Here is a 21,937-nt window from a genome sequence, read left to right on the forward strand (position 1 = left end):
GCTGCATATGTAAGATTGTTCGGATTTAATTAAAAATTGTAAATTTTTTGTCTTTATATCAAACTATTCGACAAAACTTTGTATGATTTGAGTGGATATTGAGAGTAATTTGTGAGTGTGCTTCAGCTGCATATGTAAGATTGTTCGGATTTAATTAAAAATTGTAAATTTTTTGTCTTTATATCAAACTATTCGACAAAACTTTGTATGATTTGAGTGGATATTGAGAGTAATTTGTGAGTGTGCTTCAGCTGCATATGTAAGATTGTTCGGATTTAATTAAAAATTGTAAATTTTTTGTCTTTATATCAAACTATTCGACAAAACTTTGTATGATTTGAGTGGATATTGAGAGTAATTTGTGAGTGTGCTTCAGCTGCATATGTAAGATTGTTCGGATTTAATTAAAAATTGTAAATTTTTTGTCTTTATATCAAACTATTCGACAAAACTTTGTATGATTTGAGTGGATATTGAGAGTAATTTGTGAGCGTGCTTCGGCTGCATCCGCTAATTCCTTCTTCATTCTTAACATTCTTTGTTTTATTTAGAACTATATTATCTTATTTCTAAAAATAATACTGAATTTAAAAAAATCCAAATGTAATAAATGTAAGTGTTTATTCCTTAACTTCCTTTTTGTGATTTTTTGAATTTTCTTGTTTTTGAAATTATTTGTTAATCTCTAAGATTTTTTTCGAAGCCTGGTTCAGCGCAGAGATCTTTTGTCCATTTGGGGCCTCTTTCCCAGGCCTCAAATGGAGTCAATTTCTCCCCAAAGAGTTTGAATAATGCGGAGTGTTTCCATACCCTATTATACTGGGAAACAACATTGGGGATGAACTCAAAGACGTTCACTCCAGGGTTTGTCTTGAAAAGAGTCTCCCAACTCCTTTCAATTTTTCCATTTTCCTCTGGAGAGTACGGATGAGTTTTGAAATGTTTTATATTGAATTCTTGGCAAACCGCTTCAAAATCTTTTCCAATGAATTCTGTTCCATTATCTGTGAGAATTCCATGTGGAACTAATTTGACTAAATCAATTGCGTGACGAAATACTCTGGCAGTATTTTTCATTTCTTTTGTATCAAAAACATCCCAGCAAATAATGTATCTGCTTCTGTCATCAAGAAATGAAATTAAATATTGAAGGTTACCGTTATCGTCCTTCAGAAATTTCAAATCAGTATGCCACAATTGATTAACATATTGAGCAACGTATTCATGTGGATGTTCGTCGATTTTCTGATGCCTGTGAAATGTAAACAAATGTTGTTGATTGAAAATTTTGAAAGCATCGTTGAATGTAAATCTTTCGACTTTTTCGAAATATGATTCTTTGATCCTTTTGTATCCAATGTCATATTGAAAAAAAAAAAAAAAAAAAAAAAAAAAAAAAAAAAAAAAAAAAAAAGGTAGTGGGGCTTCCAGGCACTTCGTGCCCTCTAGCCCCGAAGATGTTTAGAATATGAGAGAGGTCCTATAAACCGGAGAAAGTGTCATATAAACATCTGTCATTTTACTCAGAATTTTCATGAAATTTACACCAAAAATATATTTTAGGGTAGAAGGGTATATCTAACCTCTTTTCTAACCTCTTTTCTACCCTCTTGAATTTTCATGAAATTTACACCAAAAATATATTTTAGGGTAGAAGGGTATATCTAACCTCTTTTCTAACCTCTTTTCTACCCTCTTGAATTTTCATGAAATTTACACCAAAAATATATTTTAGGGTAGAAGGGTATATCTAACCTCTTTTCTAACCTCTTTTCTACCCTCTTGAATTTTCATGAAATTTACACCAAAAATATATTTTAGGGTAGAAGGGTATATCTAACCTCTTTTCTAACCTCTTTTCTACCCTCTTGAATTTTCATGAAATTTACACCAAAAATATACTACTAGGGTCATTTACGAAGAAATCTCAACAAAGTCTTTACGAAGAAGTCTCAACAAAGTCTTTACGAAGAAGTCTTAACAAAGTCTTTACGAAGAAATTCATGAAAATTCAAGAGGGTAGAAAAGAGGTTAGAAAAGAGGTTAGATATACCCTTCTACCCTAAAATATATTTTAGCGGGGCTTCCAGGCACTTCGTGCCCTCTAGCCCCCCGTCACTTTTCTGTCACTTTTCAGGAAAAAACATTTTTATTATATATATAAAATGAATTTTACAAAACCACCGTTACCCTTCTTTGGAAATAAGAGTAGATGTAAAGATATTCTATTGAGAGAACTTAAGAAACTACCGAATGGTCTAACATTTGTAGACTTGTTCGGTGGAAGTTTCTATATATCTCATTTGTGCCATACAATATTCCTGACTCAAAGATTATATGCAATGACTTCGACAACTATATGAACCGTCTCAAACATATACCAGACACAAACAAAATATTGAAAGAGTTAAAAGAAAAGATACCTATAGGTAAGATGGAACGTATACCATTAGATAAGAAAAATACTGTCAGAGAGGTTTGAAAAAGGCAGAGTATATTGACTGGGATAGTATATCTGCTAGACTATTATATAGTGGTGCTATAAGAGTTCATGACATTGAAACACTTATGTCAAAAGTTTTATATCTTAACTATACAAATGTTTTCAAAGAGAACATAGAAAAATATATTGAGGGTATAGAGTTTGTGAGATGTCATTGGACAGAGTTGTATGAAAAATAAAGACAAGGAAAATGTTTTCTTTATAGTGGACCCGCCGTTCTATAACACATGGGATTTTCAATACCAAGTAGACTGGACTTTGAGAGACTCTTTAGAAACTTTAGACGTTTTACATAACCATCCATGCTTTTACTTTACATCCGATAAAAGTGGTTTGGAAAGTGTCATGAGATGGTTAGAGGACATACATGACTATGAGTTTATATATGACAAGATAGAATATGAGAGAGGTCCTATAAACCGGAGAAAGTGTCATAACAAAGAAATTTTACTAGTAAGTAAATGTGGTTTGAAATAGGACTACTTGTTTTAGGTTTTTTCCATTGTGTCATTTACTTATTTGACGTGGCAGAAAGATATAGAGAATATGAAGATGAACCAATGCCTGCAAATGTTCAGCATATGTACTCGTAAGAGATATTTTTATCTAATATTAAATGGACGCACAGAACTTAGCGAATGCACAGCAACCTGGACAACCAAACCCAGAGAATATTCCAAATGAAGTTAGAATACAAACTGCAATGGCAAACTATGGTCAAGTGCCAACAGATGTACAAATGCAAACTGCCATGTCAAATGACGCTGCGTTAGGTTTGCCACCATGGTATGCAAATATGAGATGGAAAGAGTTTTATACAAACCCTGAAGTGGGATATAAACAACTTTATGCAGATGACGCGAACACAGGAGTTGACCCAGAATATGTTTTCTACCAGAGGAGAAACAGAATGTATGAGCTCCAGTTAAAGAATGCAATGGAACTCAGAAGGAAACGTAAGAGACTAGGTGGACATTAGATTTTTACATATAGTAAAATGGGTTTCTTTGGAAGAATAGGAAACTTCTTTCGAAATGTTGGAAGAGGTATATGGAATGGAATAAAATCTGTCGGAAGAGGAATTTGGAACGGAGTCAAAAATATTGGCAAAAGAGTAGGTCAGTTCGTTGGTATTATACCTAAAGACCCTGAACCAGAAGAACAAGCTCCTGTTATACAACAACCTGAACCTGCACCACAGTCTAGTTGGCAACCAAATCCAACACCTCAACCGTATTAAAAGATTATATTTTTACCGTTCGATAGTAGTTGTATATGAAACTAAGTTCTAAGTAAAACGCATGGTATAATGGAACTATTCTCTTTCTTCCATCTGTAGTAAACCATACTTGAAAGTCTGAAATACTTCCACTCGGTGGTTCATATAGCTTTGTAGGTTTTTCGTAAAAGTCATTTGCCAAGCATAAAAAAGAGTTTTGTGCACCAGAAAATGAAGCATGAACTATAATAGCATCTGAGTCGAAAACATTTTCATATGTTCCATTAGGGTTTTCGACTTCATAAAAGTTCGGGTGTACTGGATATTCTGCAGGCTGATTTAACATCCTCAAAAATCTATACCATGCCAAGTTGTTATATTTTGTAGAAATATAAACGTCTTCTCCAAGGTCTTCTATTCTATTGATTTTAACAGTTGCATTTTTCCTGTCATATATAATATCGAGATGGTACTCTCCTTCGTCAATGTTGTACTGTTTTGCATATTCGAGATAGATATCGTTTATTTTTTCTTGAAAAGCTTGAAGAGTTGTTTCTAAGTTTACAAGCAAATTCACTTGTAAAAGTTTTCCCTGTTCAAATTTCTCATACGTATGTTTTTCTTTGTTATAGTATCGAATTTCAAAAGCGACCGTAAATGGGAAACCATGTATGGCTTCTGAAATGAACTTCATTCTACGAAAGCCAATAGCTTTTGTGACGGATGGGTCTCTTAGCCATCTTAGTGGGTAGTCAAAACGATAGCCTTCATGCTTTACGGTCTCTGTCTCAAACTTTTGACCGACATTCGTAAAAAGTTCATCTAATGGTTTAGTTGTAGCAACTCTTGAATTTTCTTTTTCTATTGAAAGCATATTTTATCTAGAATAAAAATGTCAAATGAAACAGCGTCTATGAGAGAAATAAAACACAACCGACAACTCATTTTGCAAGCTCTAAATAAGAACACAACAAACTTTTCAAACTATTCTAAGATATCTGAGTCATTGAAAGAAGGAAACTTAAAACTGACGATAAACCCAATGACAGACGAGTTTCTGTTTCAAGACAACAAGAACCATACTGTTTGTATAAATCCAACAAAAAGAACTTTAAACGAGAAACCTATAGATGAACTTCTTTTGAAAGCAGATGTTGACAACAAAGCTGACAAAGAGTATGTCATTGAAAAAGTTCAAGAAGAACATGACAGAGCAGATGCAACATATGCAACAAAAGAACATACTCATCCTGAACTAGCAGACAAAACATATGTTGACAATAAAATGTCAAGTGAAGTGACAAGAGCTGAAAACGAATATTCTAAAAAGACTCATACACATACCATTGCAAATATTACAAACTTACAAGAAACCTTAAACAAGAAAAGTGACGTTGGACATACACACGATTTCTTCGCAACTGTTGGTATAGAAAATATTGCAGGAACGGTTGAAGAACCTGATGGAACTGGTGGGGATGTATTAAATTGGAAACCTCCTAACTTTCCACAAGGTTTAACATCGGATGAAGACATAACGACGATGAAATACACTAGATGTAGAAATGTCTATGTCATGGAGGATGAAAACAATGTTAAATTCACTGCTCAAGATTTATATGATAAGAAAGCAGACAAAACATATGTTAACGATGAGTTAGATAAAAAAGCTGACAAAACAGAGCTTCAAACGTTAAAGACAGAAATACTTCAAACACTATATCCTATAGGTTCTATTTACACGTCAATGAACTCTACCAGACCAGAAGTAGTACTTGGTCTCGGAACTTGGACTCAAATAGTCGACAGGTTTTTGTATTGTGCAAACTCTTCAAAGGAAACAGGTGGAAGTAAAACGATTTCAGGTGAAAACCTACCTGCACACAGTCACTACATAGATTTAAGTACATCTCAAGCAGGTTGGCATAAGCATAGATATTGGGATTGGTCATCAATGACAAAAGGTAAAGGATATGATGTTAAAGACAACGTTAAGTTTGCTATAGATTGTTACTGGAGTAACACTGAGGGAGGAGGAAACCATACACATCGCGTTTCAGGATATACGCAAACAACGGGACAAAGTAAAGACTACATGCCACCTTACATGACAGTTTACGCATGGTATAGAAATGCTTAGTCGTCATTTTCAACTTCTTTAGCATATTCGTCAGGAGTTGTCTTATATTTGTTAGGAACAGTCTTTGAAAGTATACCACCTTGAACCTTAACAAGTTTGAAACGAGGTCTGACAATAGTAGTTTTATCTTCTGCTTGCAGTCTGTACATTTTGCCATGTTTGCCTTCATAATATTCTCTTGTATACTTTCTTCTATTTTTACGAACACGAATGCGAGTACCTGTCGAGTTCCCTTGTCATAGTCAATAGTATTTTCATATGGGTCGCGTTTAGGTATTTCTATTTTTACTTTGTCACCTTTCTTAAGTTTGAAGCCTGGCATTCTTTCTTGTTTGTCTCTTTTGACTAAAACTATTAAATATATAGTCTTTCTCTAAGTCGGGGTGTTTTTCATTTCGCGGGGAGTGGTTTCCCAAACCTTTTTGTTTACGGCTATTGTAAATATTTAAAACTTGTCTCATCTTTGCCATGGAGAAGTGCCTATACTTGTCGTCATATGACATTTCATCTACCTCACCACCCTGTGGTTGGTTTAAGTCTCTTAAGATTTTTATACAACTGTCAATGACACCAAGAGCAGAATGGTTTTGGTCGACAATGAAATATTGGTTTACATTTTTTGAACGCAGATAGTTTTTAATATCGTCTGATTTGAAAGAACTTTCACAGTCAGATGTCAGTTTTGTTGGATGGTATTTGTCAACGAAGATTGTCAAAGCAGTTTTCACATCTAAAATATTTTTGGACCATAATGGTATGGCTTCACAGTATCTTGTGTTTTGACCAACAAATATTAGCCAGTATGGAGGTCCATCTGTTCTAACTCTCGGAATGTTTTCCAAGATATCCATAAACCAAGCATTTGGTGTTGAACTAAAGATTTTTATCATGAGTGCTTTTTTTGTTGCCTTAGAAACATAGGGGTCCTTGTTTGGATTCGTCATTTTTATCCTATAAGAAATGGGTTTATTTGGCGCATTAGCAGGAGTTGCATCCAGATTTTTACCCGCAGTGGGAACAATAGCCAGAGGTGTATTTGGAGTTGGAAGGAAGATTTTGAGTACATTAGGTATACTGAAAGAGAAAGCACAACCTATTATACAAACTGTACAGAAAGGTTGGGATGTAGCACGAGATGCAACAAATCTTATTCCAAATCCTGAAACAAGAGGAAAAGTTCAAGGATGGATGGATAATGTTTCCAGACAAGCAGGAAACTACTATAACAAAGCAAATGACTACTATAACCAAGCAGGGCACTATATGGACCAAGGTGAAAGATTCTTTAACAGAGGATATAACCATGCACAACAGTGGGTAAACAATAACCAACCGCAACCACCTCAAACTTGGGGAATGTAAAGTTTTTTACTGAGATGAAATGAACAATACAGCATTGAGACAAATGGGCTCAAGATGGATTTGTCGACTTCCAGCAGTTACACAACGTGTTTGTCAAGTTCTTCCTATACCTCAGGAAGTTTTAGACCGACTTAAAAAACAACAACAACCAGTTGAAAACAAACCAAACTAAAATTTTTTACTGAGATGAAATGACCGAAGAAGTTGAAACGGTAGATTTGACACCACAAACAAAAAGTTCAGAACCATTGTCAAAACCTGTCAAAGAACTTACAGATGAAGAGAAAAATTCAATAATAGAAAGTGCCAGGTCTGGAAATACAAACCCTAACTATAAAGTCACTTTTCATAGAAATGGAACGGCTAGTATCTCAAAAAAGAAACAGACTCTCACAAATAAAATATTGAAGTCTGAAGGAGCTTTCGAGACAACAGATGGAAAAGTTTACTTCACCGATCAACAGTTCATTATAGAACATCTCATTGACTTAGAGTCGAAATATTCTAAACTTTACAACAAACACAAAAAGTTGAAAGGAAAACAAAAACAAATGGCATATGATATTTATGAAGATGTTGACGACACAACCATACCTGCAAGTGAGGTAAAACCAGAGGAACCGAAAAGTGACGAAAAACCAATAGAAGAAGGGGAGCCAAAAACTGAAGATAAACCAAAACCAAAGTTTAGTTTCAATACTAAACCAAGTCAACCTTCATTAGCTGGTATGGGTTGGCGTCAAAGACTTATGGTAGCTGGTGGTTATGTTAAGTAAAGGAAAAAACATTTTTCAAAAAAAATATTTTTTTATTTTATTTGAAATGTACGCTGAGTTTGTTGGAACAGACCGTTGGGAAACTTGTTTGTTAGATGAGAAATATGAAATTCACTGTTGTGAGTCATTTGAAGTCAGAAACAAAAAGACAAAAAGAGTTTTAAGCGGATGGGAGCGAAATGACGGATATGCTAATATGAAGATGAGTGGAAAAAACTATTTTAAACATGTTGTCATTGCAACTCATTTTATACCGAACCCTAACAATTTACCTTTTGTAGACCATATAAACCATATAAGAAACGACAATAGACTTGAAAACTTGCGTTGGGTCACTTGTTCTGAAAACAATAAGAACATAGGCAAATTTCGAGATATTGTATTCGAATTTGTCGACGAACTAGAAGATGAAGCAATTGAAATTACAGACTATGGCGAGCATACGTTTGAGTTTTACTACTATAGCGAAGAACAAGACTCTTTCTACTTTTATACCGGCGTAAACTATAGGAAATTACAAGTATGTTTTACTAAGGCGGGCTATGCTCATGTAAACGCTAGAGATACAGATGGAAAATACGTTCAAATACATCTTAACAAATTCAAGAAGCTATATGGCATACCATTTTAAAATATATTTTTTTATTTTTATAAAAATGCCTCCGTATAGAATGGATAGAAAATCTGCTAGAATAAAAGCAGAGTTGCAAAGATATGGTTGGAGAGTTTCGAAGAAGTTTAAATATAGGAAGGGAAGACCCATAAAAGTCTATGACAAACTGGCTGGTCTGACCTACGAAATGGACTTAGAAACCGCGCGCGCCAATTATCCAAACAGACTAGAGAGGTTAGAAGAAGAACGTCTTATGGACATGCCTTTCGATGTTAGTGAACCTCAAGTTGAAGGACACGACGGCTTTGCCAGATTCTACTGGAAACATGACGAACAATTGCATCCTTTGAGAAGGAAAAAAGGAAAAGGTGAAGACGCACATGCTCCCATGGAAAGAACAAGATATGCATATGAAAAGTATCGTGAAGTTAGAAGTCAAATTGGTTCAGGTCGAACCTTTACAGTAAACTTTGACGAAGGAAAGAACAAAGAAGGCTTCATGGGTGTACTTGCTGCCATACAAGACGGAAATAAGAAAGGATACAATCTCAGACTAACTATAACAGATTTGGACGGTCATATATACTATGCGCATGGCAATGTCACAACAGCCGCACAACTTCTTGACGCTTTCAAGACTACAAAGAGAGAACAAATGGTTGATTCCGACTCAGACATTTTGAACGCAATTGAAGGAATTACAAGTGTCAAGTTCGAATGGTACCAACCTAACTCTCAAGCAGTCAGACAACTTGTTTGTTAGATGAGAAATATGAAATGGCATACCATTTTAAAACATTTTTTAAAACAGTATATTTTTACATATATTAAATGTTTCAGGTTGAAAAACAAAGAACAAAAGTAGCAGATACAAAACCGTTAGACTATATCTTTACAAACGCCGGTAGGACTATATCAGATGAAGAAATTTCATCCGGCTCCTACCGCTTTGACTTTCCAATTCGTTGGCTTCAAAGTCCTTCAGATGCAAAGGCAATAGGATTTAGAAGAGTTTTGTTTTCAAATAGAACTAACGCGTTTATGTTTGCAGTATATTTTCACGGTCAATATAGAGGTCATGATGGTCTAATAGACAAATTTGACGAAATGAGAATCTTTACAATTCGTTCAGACGAAAGTCTTGAGAAGACTCTAAATGACTTTCAAACTCAAATAAACAAATACTACTGGGAATTTCAAGAAAAATACGATTCTTTACTAAATGGAACATACTATCTGAAACTAGAATATGACAAGATGAACTCCACAGTTTCATTTCAAAGGATTGAAAATAACCCTCCAAGAGATACACAGTTTTTATTTTGGCAAGTAGACAAACGTTCTTGGGCACAATTTCTTCGGTTACTAAACCAGAAGAACCATTACCACCTGACGGTCCCGTTCTGGTTTATACGCCCACCAACAGATTTGACAGTTTATAGAAACGTGTTTGACCCTCAAAATGTCATGTGTCATGCAAGTTTCAGTTCAAGCAACAATAGTTTTCTTTGTATTGGTAAGGACTTTTATGACTTTGCTTCTAAATTTTACGAACCACCTAGTAACAGTTTCTCTGACTTTCAAGTTTGGTTCACAACAAATGGTGTGCAACATATTGTTCCATTGTACTACGACTTTTATCTCGAATTGTCTTTCATATATAACTACGGAGAAGTGCTGAAAAAGTATTGAAAAATAATGTTTAGGTGAAGAGGTGAGATTTCACCTCTTTTTTCACCTGTTTTTTCACCCTCATGAATTTTCATGAATTTCCTTAAGATAGAAAAAAAGTGAGTTAAAATGAGATTTTTATCGTTGTGGTCCGACGGTTAAGCCACAAACGAATGTCCGACGGTTAAGCCAAAAATATTTTTTATTTTTATTGTAAGAACAGTATGACAGTCGAAGCAAAAACGTTCACGACAAATCTAATGGCGAAAACATTCACAAAAGGCACTTACAACGGTATTGAAGTCTTACGTAGAGACAAGGATGGTTATATAAATGCAACAAATATGTGTCAGCAGTTTAGGAAAGACTTTAGAAGGTTGTTGGAAAATAAGTCCTGGGAAGAGTATTATACGGCATTTTGTGAAGAATATACCAAACCGCGGAAAAACAGCGGGTTGCTTTTTATACAAAGTTCATGCAGGAATTCCTGATGAAATCAAACAGGTTAGAGGAATGTATGTAGACCCAAGACTTGTAAACTATATAGCAATGTGGGCTTCTCCAAAATATTGCATAGCAGTTGGAAAAATTATGGACTCCATAGACAAGAAAGTTCATGAGAAATTAGATGAAGAAGAACTTGAAGATACAGTAGAGAATGCAAAACCTTTGTTCGAAGAAGAAGTTAGAAAAATGCATGAAAAACAAATAGAACATGAACGTGAGATATGTTCTGGTTATAGAGACTCGCCATACGAACTAGACCAATGGGAACAAGAAGATTTAAAGAGAGAATTTAGAGAATATGAACTCGCTAAAATTTCATTAGAAGCTGCAGAAAAGAAGTTAAAAGTTTGGGGTCGTTTTGTACAAAAATATTGTGAGTAAATGAACCATTTTGTTGCTGAATTCAATAAAAATATATTTTAGGGTAGAAGGGTATATCTACCCCGTTTTCTACCCTCTTTTCTACCCTCATGAATTTTCATGAAATTTATACAGAAAATGCTTGTTTTGAGGTCGAGCCACTTTTGGCTCCACCGTATTCTTTCAACCAAAACTCATGAATTCGGCAAAAATATATTTTAGGGTAGAAGGGTATATCTACCCCGTTTTCTACCCTCTTTTCTACCCTCTTGAATTTGTCATGAGTTTTCCCGAAATAAAAAATATATTTTAGTTTTTTATAAAATATTTTTTTTTATTTTTATTGTAAGAACATGTTAGCAACAACTTCACCAAACTCGTTAGTCATGAACCCAACTTCAATGTTAGTAGAGATGAAAAGCTTCATTCCTTCTTCATATACTTTCGAAACAGAAATCCAGAAGATAAAGCAGGAACTTCTCCAAGGAGATTTAGATTGCACTGCAAAAGATGAAACAAATGAAGAATATCTTTATGAAATGCAGGATATTATTGACCATCTACCTAAACTTCCTGAAATACAACAACAAAAGCTCACTATTCCTGAATTCGATGAAATAGAAGTCAAAGCAACTGACTCAGTAGAAATAAAGAAGTTCATACGAAAGGTAAACTATGAGTTTCTTGGATTTCATTGCAACCACAAAGTCATGGACATATATAAATCTGAAGAATTTAAGACCTACGACAACTTTGTTTCGTTAGTTGCTGAGTGTGTCTTGCAGATAAGAGATAAAGATAGAAGAGGTAAGGTATGGAACCAACAGATAAAACCAACAGCCTTTGAGTTAAAGAAGACCATCTACGCCTTACTTGTTTTAGCAGGACAAATTTCAGAATATAACGCAAAAATGAACTCACAATGTTCAAAATGTAAAGCAGCAACAAGGAAATATAACTACTCCGTCAAAGAGATAGAAAGAATGAGAAAAGACCATACTGACTTAAAGAAAGAAGTAGAGAAACCAGCAGAAGATAAAATGGACATGTTGACATTTCTGAACAAAAACTATCCAACTGCTAACGATTTCCTTCTTTCAGATGTCAAGAAGAAATATAAAGAAACCTTCGGCATAGTTAAAATTTTTGATATCCTTCGTGAAGAAATAGAAGCTACAAAACTGTTTAAAGTCATGAACCATCACAACATATACCATGTAAAACGCTTATAAAATAACTGGGGTAGAAAAGAGGGTAGAAAACGGGGTAGATATACCCTTCTACCCTAAAATATATTTTTGTCTGATTTACGCTCATTACGAAGAAGTCTTGACAAAACATTTACGAAGAAGTCTTGACAAAACATATACGTTCATGTTTGACAAAACATGTACGATGAAATCATGAAAATTCAAGAGGGTAGAAATGAGGGTAGAAAACGGGGTAGATATACCCTTCTACCCTAAAATATATTTTTGCTGAAAAAAATGACACTTTTTCATTATATAACTGTTATACAAGATAGAAAATCTTTCTCGCCTAAAACTCATGAAAATCGTAAAAAATTGCGAGTAGGGAAAAAAACCTGGTCGCCTAAAACTCATGAAAATCGTGAAAAAATGACCAAATTTCATGATATAACTGTATTTTTTTGACGAAGAGAACTTTTACTCTTCGTAAAAAAAATCCCTGAAATCATATCTTTTATACAAGATAGAAAAAATAAAGTTAGTTTTATTTTTTTTTATTTTTTTATTTTGTATGTAAGAACAGGAAATGTCAAACACTGAGTTTGAAACAGTTAGAAAGATAGACAATGACACCAAAATGGTTAGAATTGGTGATTTAAACGTAAGATACTCAAAGAAATACAACAAATATTCTTTGTCAGACATTATATCTCCATCTGGAAAGAAAACAAACGACTGGGTTAAAATTGCTTCAACTCAGAAAATTTTGACAAGAAATCCTGAGCTTATGATATCGGTAAGATTTCATGGAACTACAGCATATCTTATAGACAAAAGTCTTATACCAGTAGTTTTGTTCTGGTTAGACCCAGTTGTTGGATATAACTTCATAACATATGGTTCATTCGATACTGAACGTTGCAGTGAAGGCTTACTTTACATCGTTCAGAAACCGAAGGACTTCAATACAAAGAGATATAAGATAGGAAGAACATATAATATAACTAAAAGATATGACAGTATAGTCAATAGAGTTAAGGTTGTGTTCGTTAACGATATGAGAGCTGCAGAAACAGAACTACTTGAAAAGTTTGAGAAAATGTATGGTGCTCCCATAAAAGGTAAAGAAACGTTTGAAGTAGATGAGATAGGTAAAGCTATAAAATTATTTGACGAAGTTGCTGAAAAATACATGTAAAGCGTTTATTTTTGGTCTTTTATACAAGATAGAAAAACTAACGCTAGTTTTTTATAAAATATTTTTTTTATTTTGTATGTAAAGACAGATATGTCAACAACAGAGAACACAACAACAGTTATAGTCCATGAAGCTATAAATGAAGAATATGAGTACATACAGTTTAACAAACAACTCCGTCTCATTCGTTCGGTCAAAGACGATATGTACCAAATGCAAAGTATTTTGACAGCATGTTTTGCTCCAGATACCAAACATACAGACGATTGGTTTGAATTAAATAGCACTCATGAACTCCTCAGTGAGTTTGAACATGTAGAACTTAAAAAGATGTACCAAGACAGACAAAACTTACCATCACATCTAAAAGGTATATATGTTCATAAGTTCCTAGTTAGTTCAATAGCAATGTGGGCTTCACCTCGCTATTCATGGTATGTTTGTAAACTTCTTGACGAACTTTGTACAAAGCAGAGAGAAGATATGATGAAAGAAGACAAAAACATACAGAAAAGAATACCACGTTCGGTACCAAAAGGAAAGGAAAAGAACTATAAGTATATGATTTATACTGAAGAGATGGAAAATGAAGAAGATAAAGATATGGTTATGTTGCATTTAGTCAGAAGAAACAACAAAAGCTTTTACGACCTTGCTAAGATTTACAAATCTGACAGAAATTGGTTCTATCGCGAAAACTTACCGATTTCAATGACCCCAAATGAAGATGTGAAACAAATAGTTCAAGATACTTTACCTCAAACACACTATGATATTAAAGGTTGTACAATACTTACATTCAAAGAAGATTTGCCGCTACTGAAGGAAAAAATAACAGAGTATTTTGACAACTTCAAACAAGTAGGGTAGATGAACCATTTATTTTTCAAGCTTGACTTCAGATGGCTCAGGTAGCTCTATAAAGTAAATTGCCTTGTCAAATCCTTCTGGCATTCCAAGTCCTTCCATCCGACAAGAAAAAAATTTCCCGACAACTGGAAAAAATTTTCCAGTTGTCCGTCCGTAAACCATTCAAATTTTCGAAAATTGAGAACTTTTTGGTCGAACTTCAGGAAAAGTTTTTCCTTCCAACAGAAAAAATTTTTCCTTCCAACAGGAAAAGTTCTTCCTTCCGACAGGAAAAGTTCTTCCTTCCGACAGGACACAAACGAATGTCCGACGTACCACCAACCGAGTCCATTCCAAAGCCAGAAGAACCGAAAGCTGCAGAACCACAACAGACTAAGACTCAAACACTTACATTTTTACGCTTGACTTTTTACAATTTGAACTTTGTTCGCGTAGATGTGAATTCTGAAAGAAGTATGAGGGTCTTGTATGACTTTGTACTTCTCCCATAGTTCATGTCTGTCAAACTTACCTGCCATGGACTCTTTCATAAGTTCCATGAAATCGTCTTCGGACAATCCAGGGAAAAGTATGATATCAGTAAGTATTCTCTTTACATCCTTACTTAAACTCTTTGCTGTCTGTACACAAATGACAACTGAGATGTTAAAGTGTCTGAGCTTCTTAAGAATTCGACACATATCTTGTTCTCTATTCTTAAGCAAAGGATGAGAGGCGAAATCATCTAAGATAAGAAGACATCTGTGAGGGTAAGTCTTCCAATCGTAAGATTGCAATTTCTTCGAAATGTATTCTATCTCTTTCTGTTTGTTTCTGAAGTGTTTCTTCTCTAATATTCTCTGCATTTCCTCATTTGGGTCTTTAAACTTCGAGTTTATATACTCATTTATAGCATTGTACTTCAAAACTCTTCTTTGGTACTTCTTTATCCAATCTAACAACTCAGAGTCTTTTATACATACTAACTTAGACTTTTTTATAATATCTTTGAACGAATTTACGGTTTGGTCAAATTGACCAGAAGTACTACAAATGACTACTTAACTCATAGAATGGGTTCTTCTCATCATAGTTCTTGTTGTTGTGCAGCCATTTTAAGATAAGTGAAAGTCTTACCCGACCCAGGTGGTGCGATTAGACCTGTTATACCATTCTGAGCAAATAAGAACTTGTCATGTATGGGTTTTATCTGAGCATTTTCTAACTTCCTCTTGTTCTTGTTTAAAACATTCTCAAATTTCTTGTCAATGTCAGCAAACTTTTTTTCTAACATATTTTTAGAAAAATTAAAATTTTTATCTTTTTGAAAATGTCTAGCGATTTCGCTATCTATATTCGAGACAAGCTTTTTGATAGCAAAACATCTGTCGACCATAAAATCTTACATAGTGTAAACAAGAAAGGTGAATTTGTTCTAAAGTTCTGTTTCTGGGAATATGACAAGAACCATAAAACATTACAAAGAGCAGTCTTAAAATTTGTCAATGACAGACTTGTTGACAGAGATGACGCCGATTGGAAAGATGAAGTCCAACAAAAGTTCTTAGAATGCAAAGAAGGCACATGCGCTGTTCTTGAAGATGAAATAGAAAACAGAATAGAAGAGCTATTAAAGGACAAAGAACTTTTACATAAATATGGTTCTGAGAAATTTGACATAACTCCACCAGAGAAGAAGAAGAAGAGAGAGAAGAAAGAGAAAAAAGTAGAAGAGAAGAAAGAACCAGAGCCAGTTCCAGAGAAGGTGAGATATGACATGTAAAAATAAAATGTTATTTTTAGAACATTTCTGGGTCAATGTCAATGTTCTCTTCCTCTTTAGGAGCAAACACTGGCTTAGACTCTAAAATCTTTTTACCTAATTTACCTTGAACTTCTACAACTTTAGACTCATAATATTCATAGTCGTCTGCTTTCTTTGGTTCATAAGGTATAACAAGTTTGTATGCTTTGCCTTCTTTAAGGTTTGAGAACCTTCTGTCAAAATTTTCTTTGACTGCTAACAAACCTTCTATGTCTAAGTCTTCAAAAGTTGCACCACTTTTTCTAACAACAGCAAACTTAACTGGTGCAATGTTCCAAACTTTGTCAAATGTAGACTTTTCAAAATGGTAGAAGTAAACATTCAAATAAGCGAATGGGTCTAGTTCTTCTTTGACTTCTGTCATGTACTTGTTGACTGAAATATATTTCGTCATCTTTTTCTATCGGATAAAAAAATATTTTTTTTTAAAATTTACTCAGAAAAATTATTTCTTTCTATATTTGCCATTCCGAACTTTGAAAAGATGTTTTATACCAGCATAGAATTTTTCTCTAGAGCTTGGTCTTATATCGTTTTCATGACAATATTTTCTATATTCTTCATATAAAGCCTTTTTTTCATACATTTCATAAGGACAATCTAACCAGAATAGCGCATATCCATTTTCGTTATCTAGGTCTCTATATGTTTCTTCTGTTTGTAGAATTTCGCTTTCTCTATTTAGTTCTATGTCTATATATTGTGGCTTAAAAAGATGTGGGCAAGAAGGGTCTGGCGCTATGTAAAAAGTTAATTTTTCTGCCATCTTTTCTATCGGATAAAAAAATATTTTTTTTTTAAAATTTACTCAGAAAAATTTTTCTTTGTATATACGCCGTTCTGAACATCTAAAAGACTTTTGACATTTGCCAAGAATGTACGTTTAGACGCTGCCATATAACCATACTCTTGACAATATTGTTTATATTCATCGTACAATGACCTTTCATCTAAACACTCAAAGTCAGTTTCATCTATGAACAGTTCATATACACTCTTGTTTGCTTCTAACAATGTTTGTCTCTCTTCGGTATGTGGAATTTGTCTTGGATTGAACTTTGAAATATCTAATGTCATGAAATATGAGAACAAGTGGTTGTAAAAGTCAGATGTCAAAGTTTCTGCTAAGTCGTCAAAATATTCTGTATCTTGCATATGAGAATCTGACGTTCTGACAACTACATATCTTCTGTCAGAACTTTCTAACTTCATCGGAACAGCGTTGTTTGAAACCATAATGAAATTTGCAACATTTTCACAAACTCTTTGGTCTTTATATTTTCTTTCAACAACTCCAACTTTGTCTGTTATAAGACTCTTCAAAGCATCTGAGTTCAAAACCTTTGTTGTATCTATACTTTGAAGTTCGTTACATACTATAAGTTTCATATTCTCTATTGAAGAGTTAAATTTACCGCAGATGTTTTCTAAGTTTGTCATATTCGGATTCGAATAGCCCTCTAACAGTTTGCATAAGATATCTGTAAAGAAAGTGTTCTTACCTGTTCCTTGTTTTCCAATTATAATGAGAGCAGTTTCATTTTTAGCACTTGGATGTTGTAAGATGTTTGCAAACCAACATAAGATATACTCATAAACCTTTTCGTTTCCATTGCATATAATTTCTTTGACATGGTCTAACCAAGCTTCTATAACATTTTCTTTCCATTCTACTTGTTCGTATTTATATCCAGTGAAGATAGAATAGAAGTTTGGAGAAGGTGTATAGAACTTTATACCTCGAACTGAAAAATCTTCAAGTTTTGACAATAAGATATCCCAAGCATCTAACATCTTCATTCCAACTTGTACGACTTTTATTTTCTTAAGTTTCTGTCTACATTCTTGTTCAGACACTATTGTTGCTCTTGGTTTGTTAAAGACAACATCCCATTCTTTCATGACATAACATTCTGGGGCAGAGTCAACATAAATGACTAAACGTTTCAAATTCTCGACTGCTTTGTTATAGTCTCGAAATGGACACATATTTCTGAATGTTTGGAAGTCATAAAATCTGAAACATCTATTCTGTACATTTTTATAAAAAATAAAAAAAAATATTTTTTTTATTCTTGACTTTGTTGTTGCATTTGTTGCATTTGTTGTTCTTGAGCTATTTGTTGTTGAAGTTGTTCTTGTAATACAATACTTTCACCAGTTGCATCTTCCAATTCGAAAACTTTCTGCCGTCATTGACAAATACATAGGACATAAAAGTTTTACAGGAACAAAGTTTGCGTCAACTAAGGTTAAGTTTATGTTTGCTAAAGTGTTTGAGTTTACTAAAGCTGAAAATTCTGCATTCGAATGAACAATAGGCAAACCAGCAGAGAAAGTGTTGTTTATACGCATGAGTATCTTTTGGTCATAGTAGTTTCTGTCGACATTCGAATAACACTTGAACCTAAGTTTGAACAATATATAGATTGGTGTGCTTAATGTCAATGGAACAGACAAACCTTTGTATGCACCTTTTCCTGTTATAGGAAAACTGTTGGTAGTAAAAACCAGATATAAGTTTTGTATTATAGCTCATATCGTTTATACTAAACTCAGTCGGACATCCAAACATAATGAAACCTGCTCTAGTTGCAGCACATGTTACATCCGTCCTTAAAGTATTAAATAAGTCAACAAAACCTGTTTGGTGGTATATCTGAGTAAGTATCTTCAAAGAAGTATTTTTTACCATTCACAAACAACAAAGTCTTCTGGTGTCAAAAGAGCAAAACAGGCTTTAAGTCGTCATCGTGTTTAAAGTTAGTTTACAATATCGTCCTTGAGGACTTTGTAAGTTTGTTGTTATAGAATTATATGACTCAGGGTTTTTAGTCGTAATAGTATAAACCACTATGTCTTCTGCCATTTACTTAGCAAGTAAATTTTTAATGAAATGTTGTGGTCGTCAAATATTTTTATGACGTCTGGGAAACTATACTTTAAGTTCAACGTTTCACCTCCTTTCATAACGTATATCTTGTCAATGACATTATATGAAACACCACAGCAACAATGTCGGGTTCTATTTCTTTGATGTTTATATCGTCTGCTCTGTCAAAAGTTTCAATAGTTCTTTCAAAACTTCATGAGGTGCGATGACATATGAGTTCACTTTACAGGGTTGTGCTCAACCAAGTTTAACATTATACCTAAAGCTTGACAAATCTTCTCCTGAGTTTGAAGTTTGTTTTTCAGTTGTTGGTAGTCGTTTCGAATATCTGCAACAGAACTTAAGTCTCTGCTAACTTCAGGATATGTTTGGTTGTTCTTTTACAGGAACTATTGTTATACATCTTCGTCTTCGTATGGTTTTCCCCACTTCAACATCTCTTTTTTTGACATTGACAACAACACTTTGACTGTTTGTTTGAGTTGGTGAATTTAACTTCACATCTGCCATCGCCATTAAACCTTTTGAAACACTTACGCTTCTATTTTTCGGAAATGACATTTTACTTAGAATAAAAAGATGGACGTATTTGAGTATCTCTTCGAATTGAAGCAAAACAAAGTTTACACACACAAACAATACAAGTTCATTGATAGAATAGTTCTTTAATACAAACAATGGAAAATGTTATAGAATAGCAGTCTTTGCTGAACCAAAATATTTTCATAAAGCAAAGAAAGTTGGTATAACCGAGATGGTGAAGTTCTTGAAGCAGACAAAAATATAACAACAAAACTTACAGATTTTCTAAAGGTAAGTTTATAATACAATTTTATGTCAAAACTGGCGTACTGTCAATATTTGACGGAGAGAAGTCAGTTCAAGAACAACTTACTGACCTGCTGCCAAATCTGCTCGATGGAAGCTGTCGTTATGCCAATCTGAGGAGCCCCAGCAGGTTTCATCGAACGAATCTTCAAAAGAGCATCTTCCGTGAAAAGTGCTATTGGTTTTGTAAACTTCTTTGCTTTCAATTCATCTGGACCGTCTCTGTCACAGTAATTGTATTTGAACTGTACAACAGTTGAAATACCACCCATAAAGTCTTCTGAGTCAGCAAATGGAATGCCAAGCCAAAAGTTTGAACGGTCTCCATTTGTATATTGAGTTTTTTGACCTCCTGTATGAGTCCATACTTTCACATATGGCATAATAGAACTTTGCATTTCAGGGTTTATGGTTGTTGTGAAGTGTGTTAAAGTTCATAGCATCTAATGTCAAGTTGTATGACCTCATATCCTCAACTGTAAGAATATTCTTCTCTTGGATAGTATTTTGCCATCTATGTTTATATGATATTTAATACCGGGGTTGTAGAAACAAGAATAGTCATTTATAGTTCGTCTGAACAGTACAAACATAGTATCTGCATGTTTCATTGCAGTTGTTAAAGCAATATCTGTTCTTGCACCTGGGTCAGCACTTTGGTTTCCAACTTCACCTGCAAAGTCTTTGACAGATATTTGGTGTATAGGGAACATAAGTGGAACTGCAATATATTTGGGCAGCTAAAGCATTTGAAATATCTGGGTCCAACATATAGACTGCAAGTCTGCTTTCTATTCTCTTGCATTCAAATTTTTCGCATGTGAACTTAAACTGGGTCCCAAGCATCTCCAGCAGCATTGAAATAATAGTTTACTTCAGTGTTGAGGTTTGAGAAACCAAAGTCTAAGTCAACTTTGTTTTTGCAAAAGTCGGCGAATGACATTTTATTTGTTCCCACTACTTCTGTAAGAGTGAATGGGTCTTGTGTTGGTGCAATGACTAAGTTATTTTTGCTTGGAGTAAGTTCGATAGAAATTTTTCCTGCCCAGTTTGGCAAGTATCTTAAAAACCTGAAGATGAGGAAAGATGACAAAGGAACTCTAAGTTTCAGTTTTACTTTGGTTACTGCTGCTGCAGTTTGTCCAGAAAGGTCAACATAAACTCCTGGAACGTTAGGGTCAAGTCTTCTTATTTTCTCAATAGTTGCATACTGGTCTGTTTGTTCTCTAGCTTGTGGTTGTACTGAGTTTCTCAAAGCGAACCATTCATAGTTTGCCCATGTTACTGTTTGAACTAAGTCAGAGTTAGAATATATCTTATATCCCATGAAACTTCTGGAGCATATTGGTATCGACATAGAAAATTCCATTGCAACCTTTCTTGTCAGACAACTTGGCAGAAGGTTTTATTTCAATGTCTTGTTCCACGTATAAGAAAGAGTTGTCAATAGAAATTATATGAAACCTGTCGCAAGCAATATCTACTGTTGTTGAAGAACCTTCTCCAAACTCACCTACGTTTCCATAAGAAACAGCAGTTGTATATTCGTAAGTTCCAGGAACTATTTCTGACCTTCTAATGGCATTGTCGCATTCGTTATACCATTCGGAAACATTTCCATTCATAGCATCCAAAACTGTTGGCGTTATATTCTGAGCGGCGTACATTTCATATGAGTAAAAATATAGAATAGTTGGATTTATATGTCATAATAGAACCCACGTGGACCAAGCTTTACTTTCTTCCTGACTGAGTTTTTAACTCTTCTTTTTCCTTCATTGCCCTCTGCTTGAAGTTGTTGCATCTTTGCATTATGTTCATCTAGTATGTTGCAAATTTTCCCATGTCCTTTTTGCCTTTTGGCTTCTGGTCGCCCATCTCAGGTAACCTATATCCTAGAAAGAGTTTGTCATAGTCTGTATTTGAGTCTTCGCGTATTGTTTGCATGACTCTTTCCTGAGTTTTCCGGTTCAAGCTCTTCAAACAGTGCCTGTCCATATGGA

At 34.2% G+C, this 21,937-nt stretch overlaps 16 protein-coding genes and 3 pseudogenes across 19 annotated transcripts, besides 2 other annotated features; 13 read left to right on the forward strand and 6 right to left on the reverse strand.

The window, feature by feature from the left end:
* The first annotated feature begins 560 nt into the window (after positions 1-560).
* Positions 561-611: a mobile genetic element.
* Positions 612-678: 67 nt separating this feature from the next.
* TVAGG3_0523050 (reverse transcriptase (RNA-dependent DNA polymerase)) lies at positions 679-1,077 on the reverse strand (the record flags this gene model as incomplete). The annotated part of the gene is made up of 1 exon (XM_051237297.1): positions 679-1,077. One exon carries the CDS (start codon positions 1,075-1,077, stop codon positions 679-681), a length of 399 nt encoding a protein of 132 aa, XP_051095121.1.
* Positions 1,078-1,384: 307 nt separating this feature from the next.
* Positions 1,385-21,937: part of a mobile genetic element that runs on past the window's edge.
* Positions 3,142-3,482, forward strand: TVAGG3_0523070 (annotated as a pseudogene). Its single transcript has one exon. A coding segment is annotated over exon 1 (341 nt).
* On the reverse strand, positions 4,205-4,596 carry TVAGG3_0523080 (uncharacterized protein; the record flags this gene model as incomplete). Its single annotated transcript, XM_051237298.1, has 1 exon — positions 4,205-4,596. A coding segment is annotated over one exon (392 nt), but the record flags the coding sequence as incomplete, so codon positions are not given.
* On the forward strand, positions 4,615-5,777 carry TVAGG3_0523090 (phage tail repeat-like family; the record flags this gene model as incomplete). Its single annotated transcript, XM_051237299.1, has 1 exon — positions 4,615-5,777. A coding segment is annotated over one exon (1,163 nt), but the record flags the coding sequence as incomplete, so codon positions are not given.
* Positions 5,906-6,806, reverse strand: TVAGG3_0523100 (annotated as a pseudogene). Its single transcript has one exon. A coding segment is annotated over exon 1 (901 nt).
* On the forward strand, positions 6,823-7,224 carry TVAGG3_0523110 (uncharacterized protein; the record flags this gene model as incomplete). Its single annotated transcript, XM_051237300.1, has 1 exon — positions 6,823-7,224. One exon carries the CDS (start codon positions 6,823-6,825, stop codon positions 7,222-7,224), a length of 402 nt encoding a protein of 133 aa, XP_051095124.1.
* Positions 7,244-7,396, forward strand: TVAGG3_0523120 (uncharacterized protein; the record flags this gene model as incomplete). The annotated part of the gene is made up of 1 exon (XM_051237301.1): positions 7,244-7,396. The coding sequence occupies one exon, from the start codon at positions 7,244-7,246 to the stop codon at positions 7,394-7,396; it is 153 nt and encodes a 50-aa protein (XP_051095125.1).
* Positions 7,416-8,000, forward strand: TVAGG3_0523130 (phage tail repeat-like family; the record flags this gene model as incomplete). The annotated part of the gene is made up of 1 exon (XM_051237302.1): positions 7,416-8,000. The coding sequence occupies one exon, from the start codon at positions 7,416-7,418 to the stop codon at positions 7,998-8,000; it is 585 nt and encodes a 194-aa protein (XP_051095126.1).
* On the forward strand, positions 8,047-8,631 carry TVAGG3_0523140 (His-Me finger endonucleases family; the record flags this gene model as incomplete). The annotated part of the gene is made up of 1 exon (XM_051237303.1): positions 8,047-8,631. One exon carries the CDS (start codon positions 8,047-8,049, stop codon positions 8,629-8,631), a length of 585 nt encoding a protein of 194 aa, XP_051095127.1.
* TVAGG3_0523150 (uncharacterized protein) lies at positions 8,657-9,376 on the forward strand (the record flags this gene model as incomplete). Its single annotated transcript, XM_051237304.1, has 1 exon — positions 8,657-9,376. The coding sequence occupies one exon, from the start codon at positions 8,657-8,659 to the stop codon at positions 9,374-9,376; it is 720 nt and encodes a 239-aa protein (XP_051095128.1).
* Positions 9,445-10,047, forward strand: TVAGG3_0523160 (uncharacterized protein; the record flags this gene model as incomplete). The annotated part of the gene is made up of 1 exon (XM_051237305.1): positions 9,445-10,047. A coding segment is annotated over one exon (603 nt), but the record flags the coding sequence as incomplete, so codon positions are not given.
* On the forward strand, positions 10,509-11,098 carry TVAGG3_0523170 (annotated as a pseudogene). Its single transcript has one exon. A coding segment is annotated over exon 1 (590 nt).
* On the forward strand, positions 11,505-12,383 carry TVAGG3_0523180 (organellar and viral DNA polymerase type B; the record flags this gene model as incomplete). Its single annotated transcript, XM_001292423.1, has 1 exon — positions 11,505-12,383. One exon carries the CDS (start codon positions 11,505-11,507, stop codon positions 12,381-12,383), a length of 879 nt encoding a protein of 292 aa, XP_001292424.1.
* Positions 12,928-13,539, forward strand: TVAGG3_0523190 (organellar and viral DNA polymerase type B; the record flags this gene model as incomplete). Its single annotated transcript, XM_001300809.1, has 1 exon — positions 12,928-13,539. The coding sequence occupies one exon, from the start codon at positions 12,928-12,930 to the stop codon at positions 13,537-13,539; it is 612 nt and encodes a 203-aa protein (XP_001300810.1).
* On the forward strand, positions 13,630-14,409 carry TVAGG3_0523200 (KilA, N-terminal/APSES-type HTH, DNA-binding family; the record flags this gene model as incomplete). Its single annotated transcript, XM_001300808.1, has 1 exon — positions 13,630-14,409. The coding sequence occupies one exon, from the start codon at positions 13,630-13,632 to the stop codon at positions 14,407-14,409; it is 780 nt and encodes a 259-aa protein (XP_001300809.1).
* On the reverse strand, positions 14,805-15,254 carry TVAGG3_0523210 (protein of unknown function, DUF4106 family; the record flags this gene model as incomplete). Its single annotated transcript, XM_001300807.1, has 1 exon — positions 14,805-15,254. The coding sequence occupies one exon, from the start codon at positions 15,252-15,254 to the stop codon at positions 14,805-14,807; it is 450 nt and encodes a 149-aa protein (XP_001300808.1).
* TVAGG3_0523220 (uncharacterized protein) lies at positions 15,719-16,171 on the forward strand (the record flags this gene model as incomplete). Its single annotated transcript, XM_001300806.1, has 1 exon — positions 15,719-16,171. The coding sequence occupies one exon, from the start codon at positions 15,719-15,721 to the stop codon at positions 16,169-16,171; it is 453 nt and encodes a 150-aa protein (XP_001300807.1).
* On the reverse strand, positions 16,188-16,607 carry TVAGG3_0523230 (protein of unknown function, DUF4108 family; the record flags this gene model as incomplete). The annotated part of the gene is made up of 1 exon (XM_051237306.1): positions 16,188-16,607. The coding sequence occupies one exon, from the start codon at positions 16,605-16,607 to the stop codon at positions 16,188-16,190; it is 420 nt and encodes a 139-aa protein (XP_051095130.1).
* Positions 17,170-18,115, reverse strand: TVAGG3_0523240 (uncharacterized protein; the record flags this gene model as incomplete). Its single annotated transcript, XM_051237307.1, has 1 exon — positions 17,170-18,115. A coding segment is annotated over one exon (946 nt), but the record flags the coding sequence as incomplete, so codon positions are not given.

Source organism: Trichomonas vaginalis, chromosome II (genome assembly GCF_026262505.1).
Source record: "Trichomonas vaginalis G3 chromosome II, whole genome shotgun sequence".
NCBI classification, from domain to species: domain Eukaryota; phylum Parabasalia; order Trichomonadida; family Trichomonadidae; genus Trichomonas; species Trichomonas vaginalis.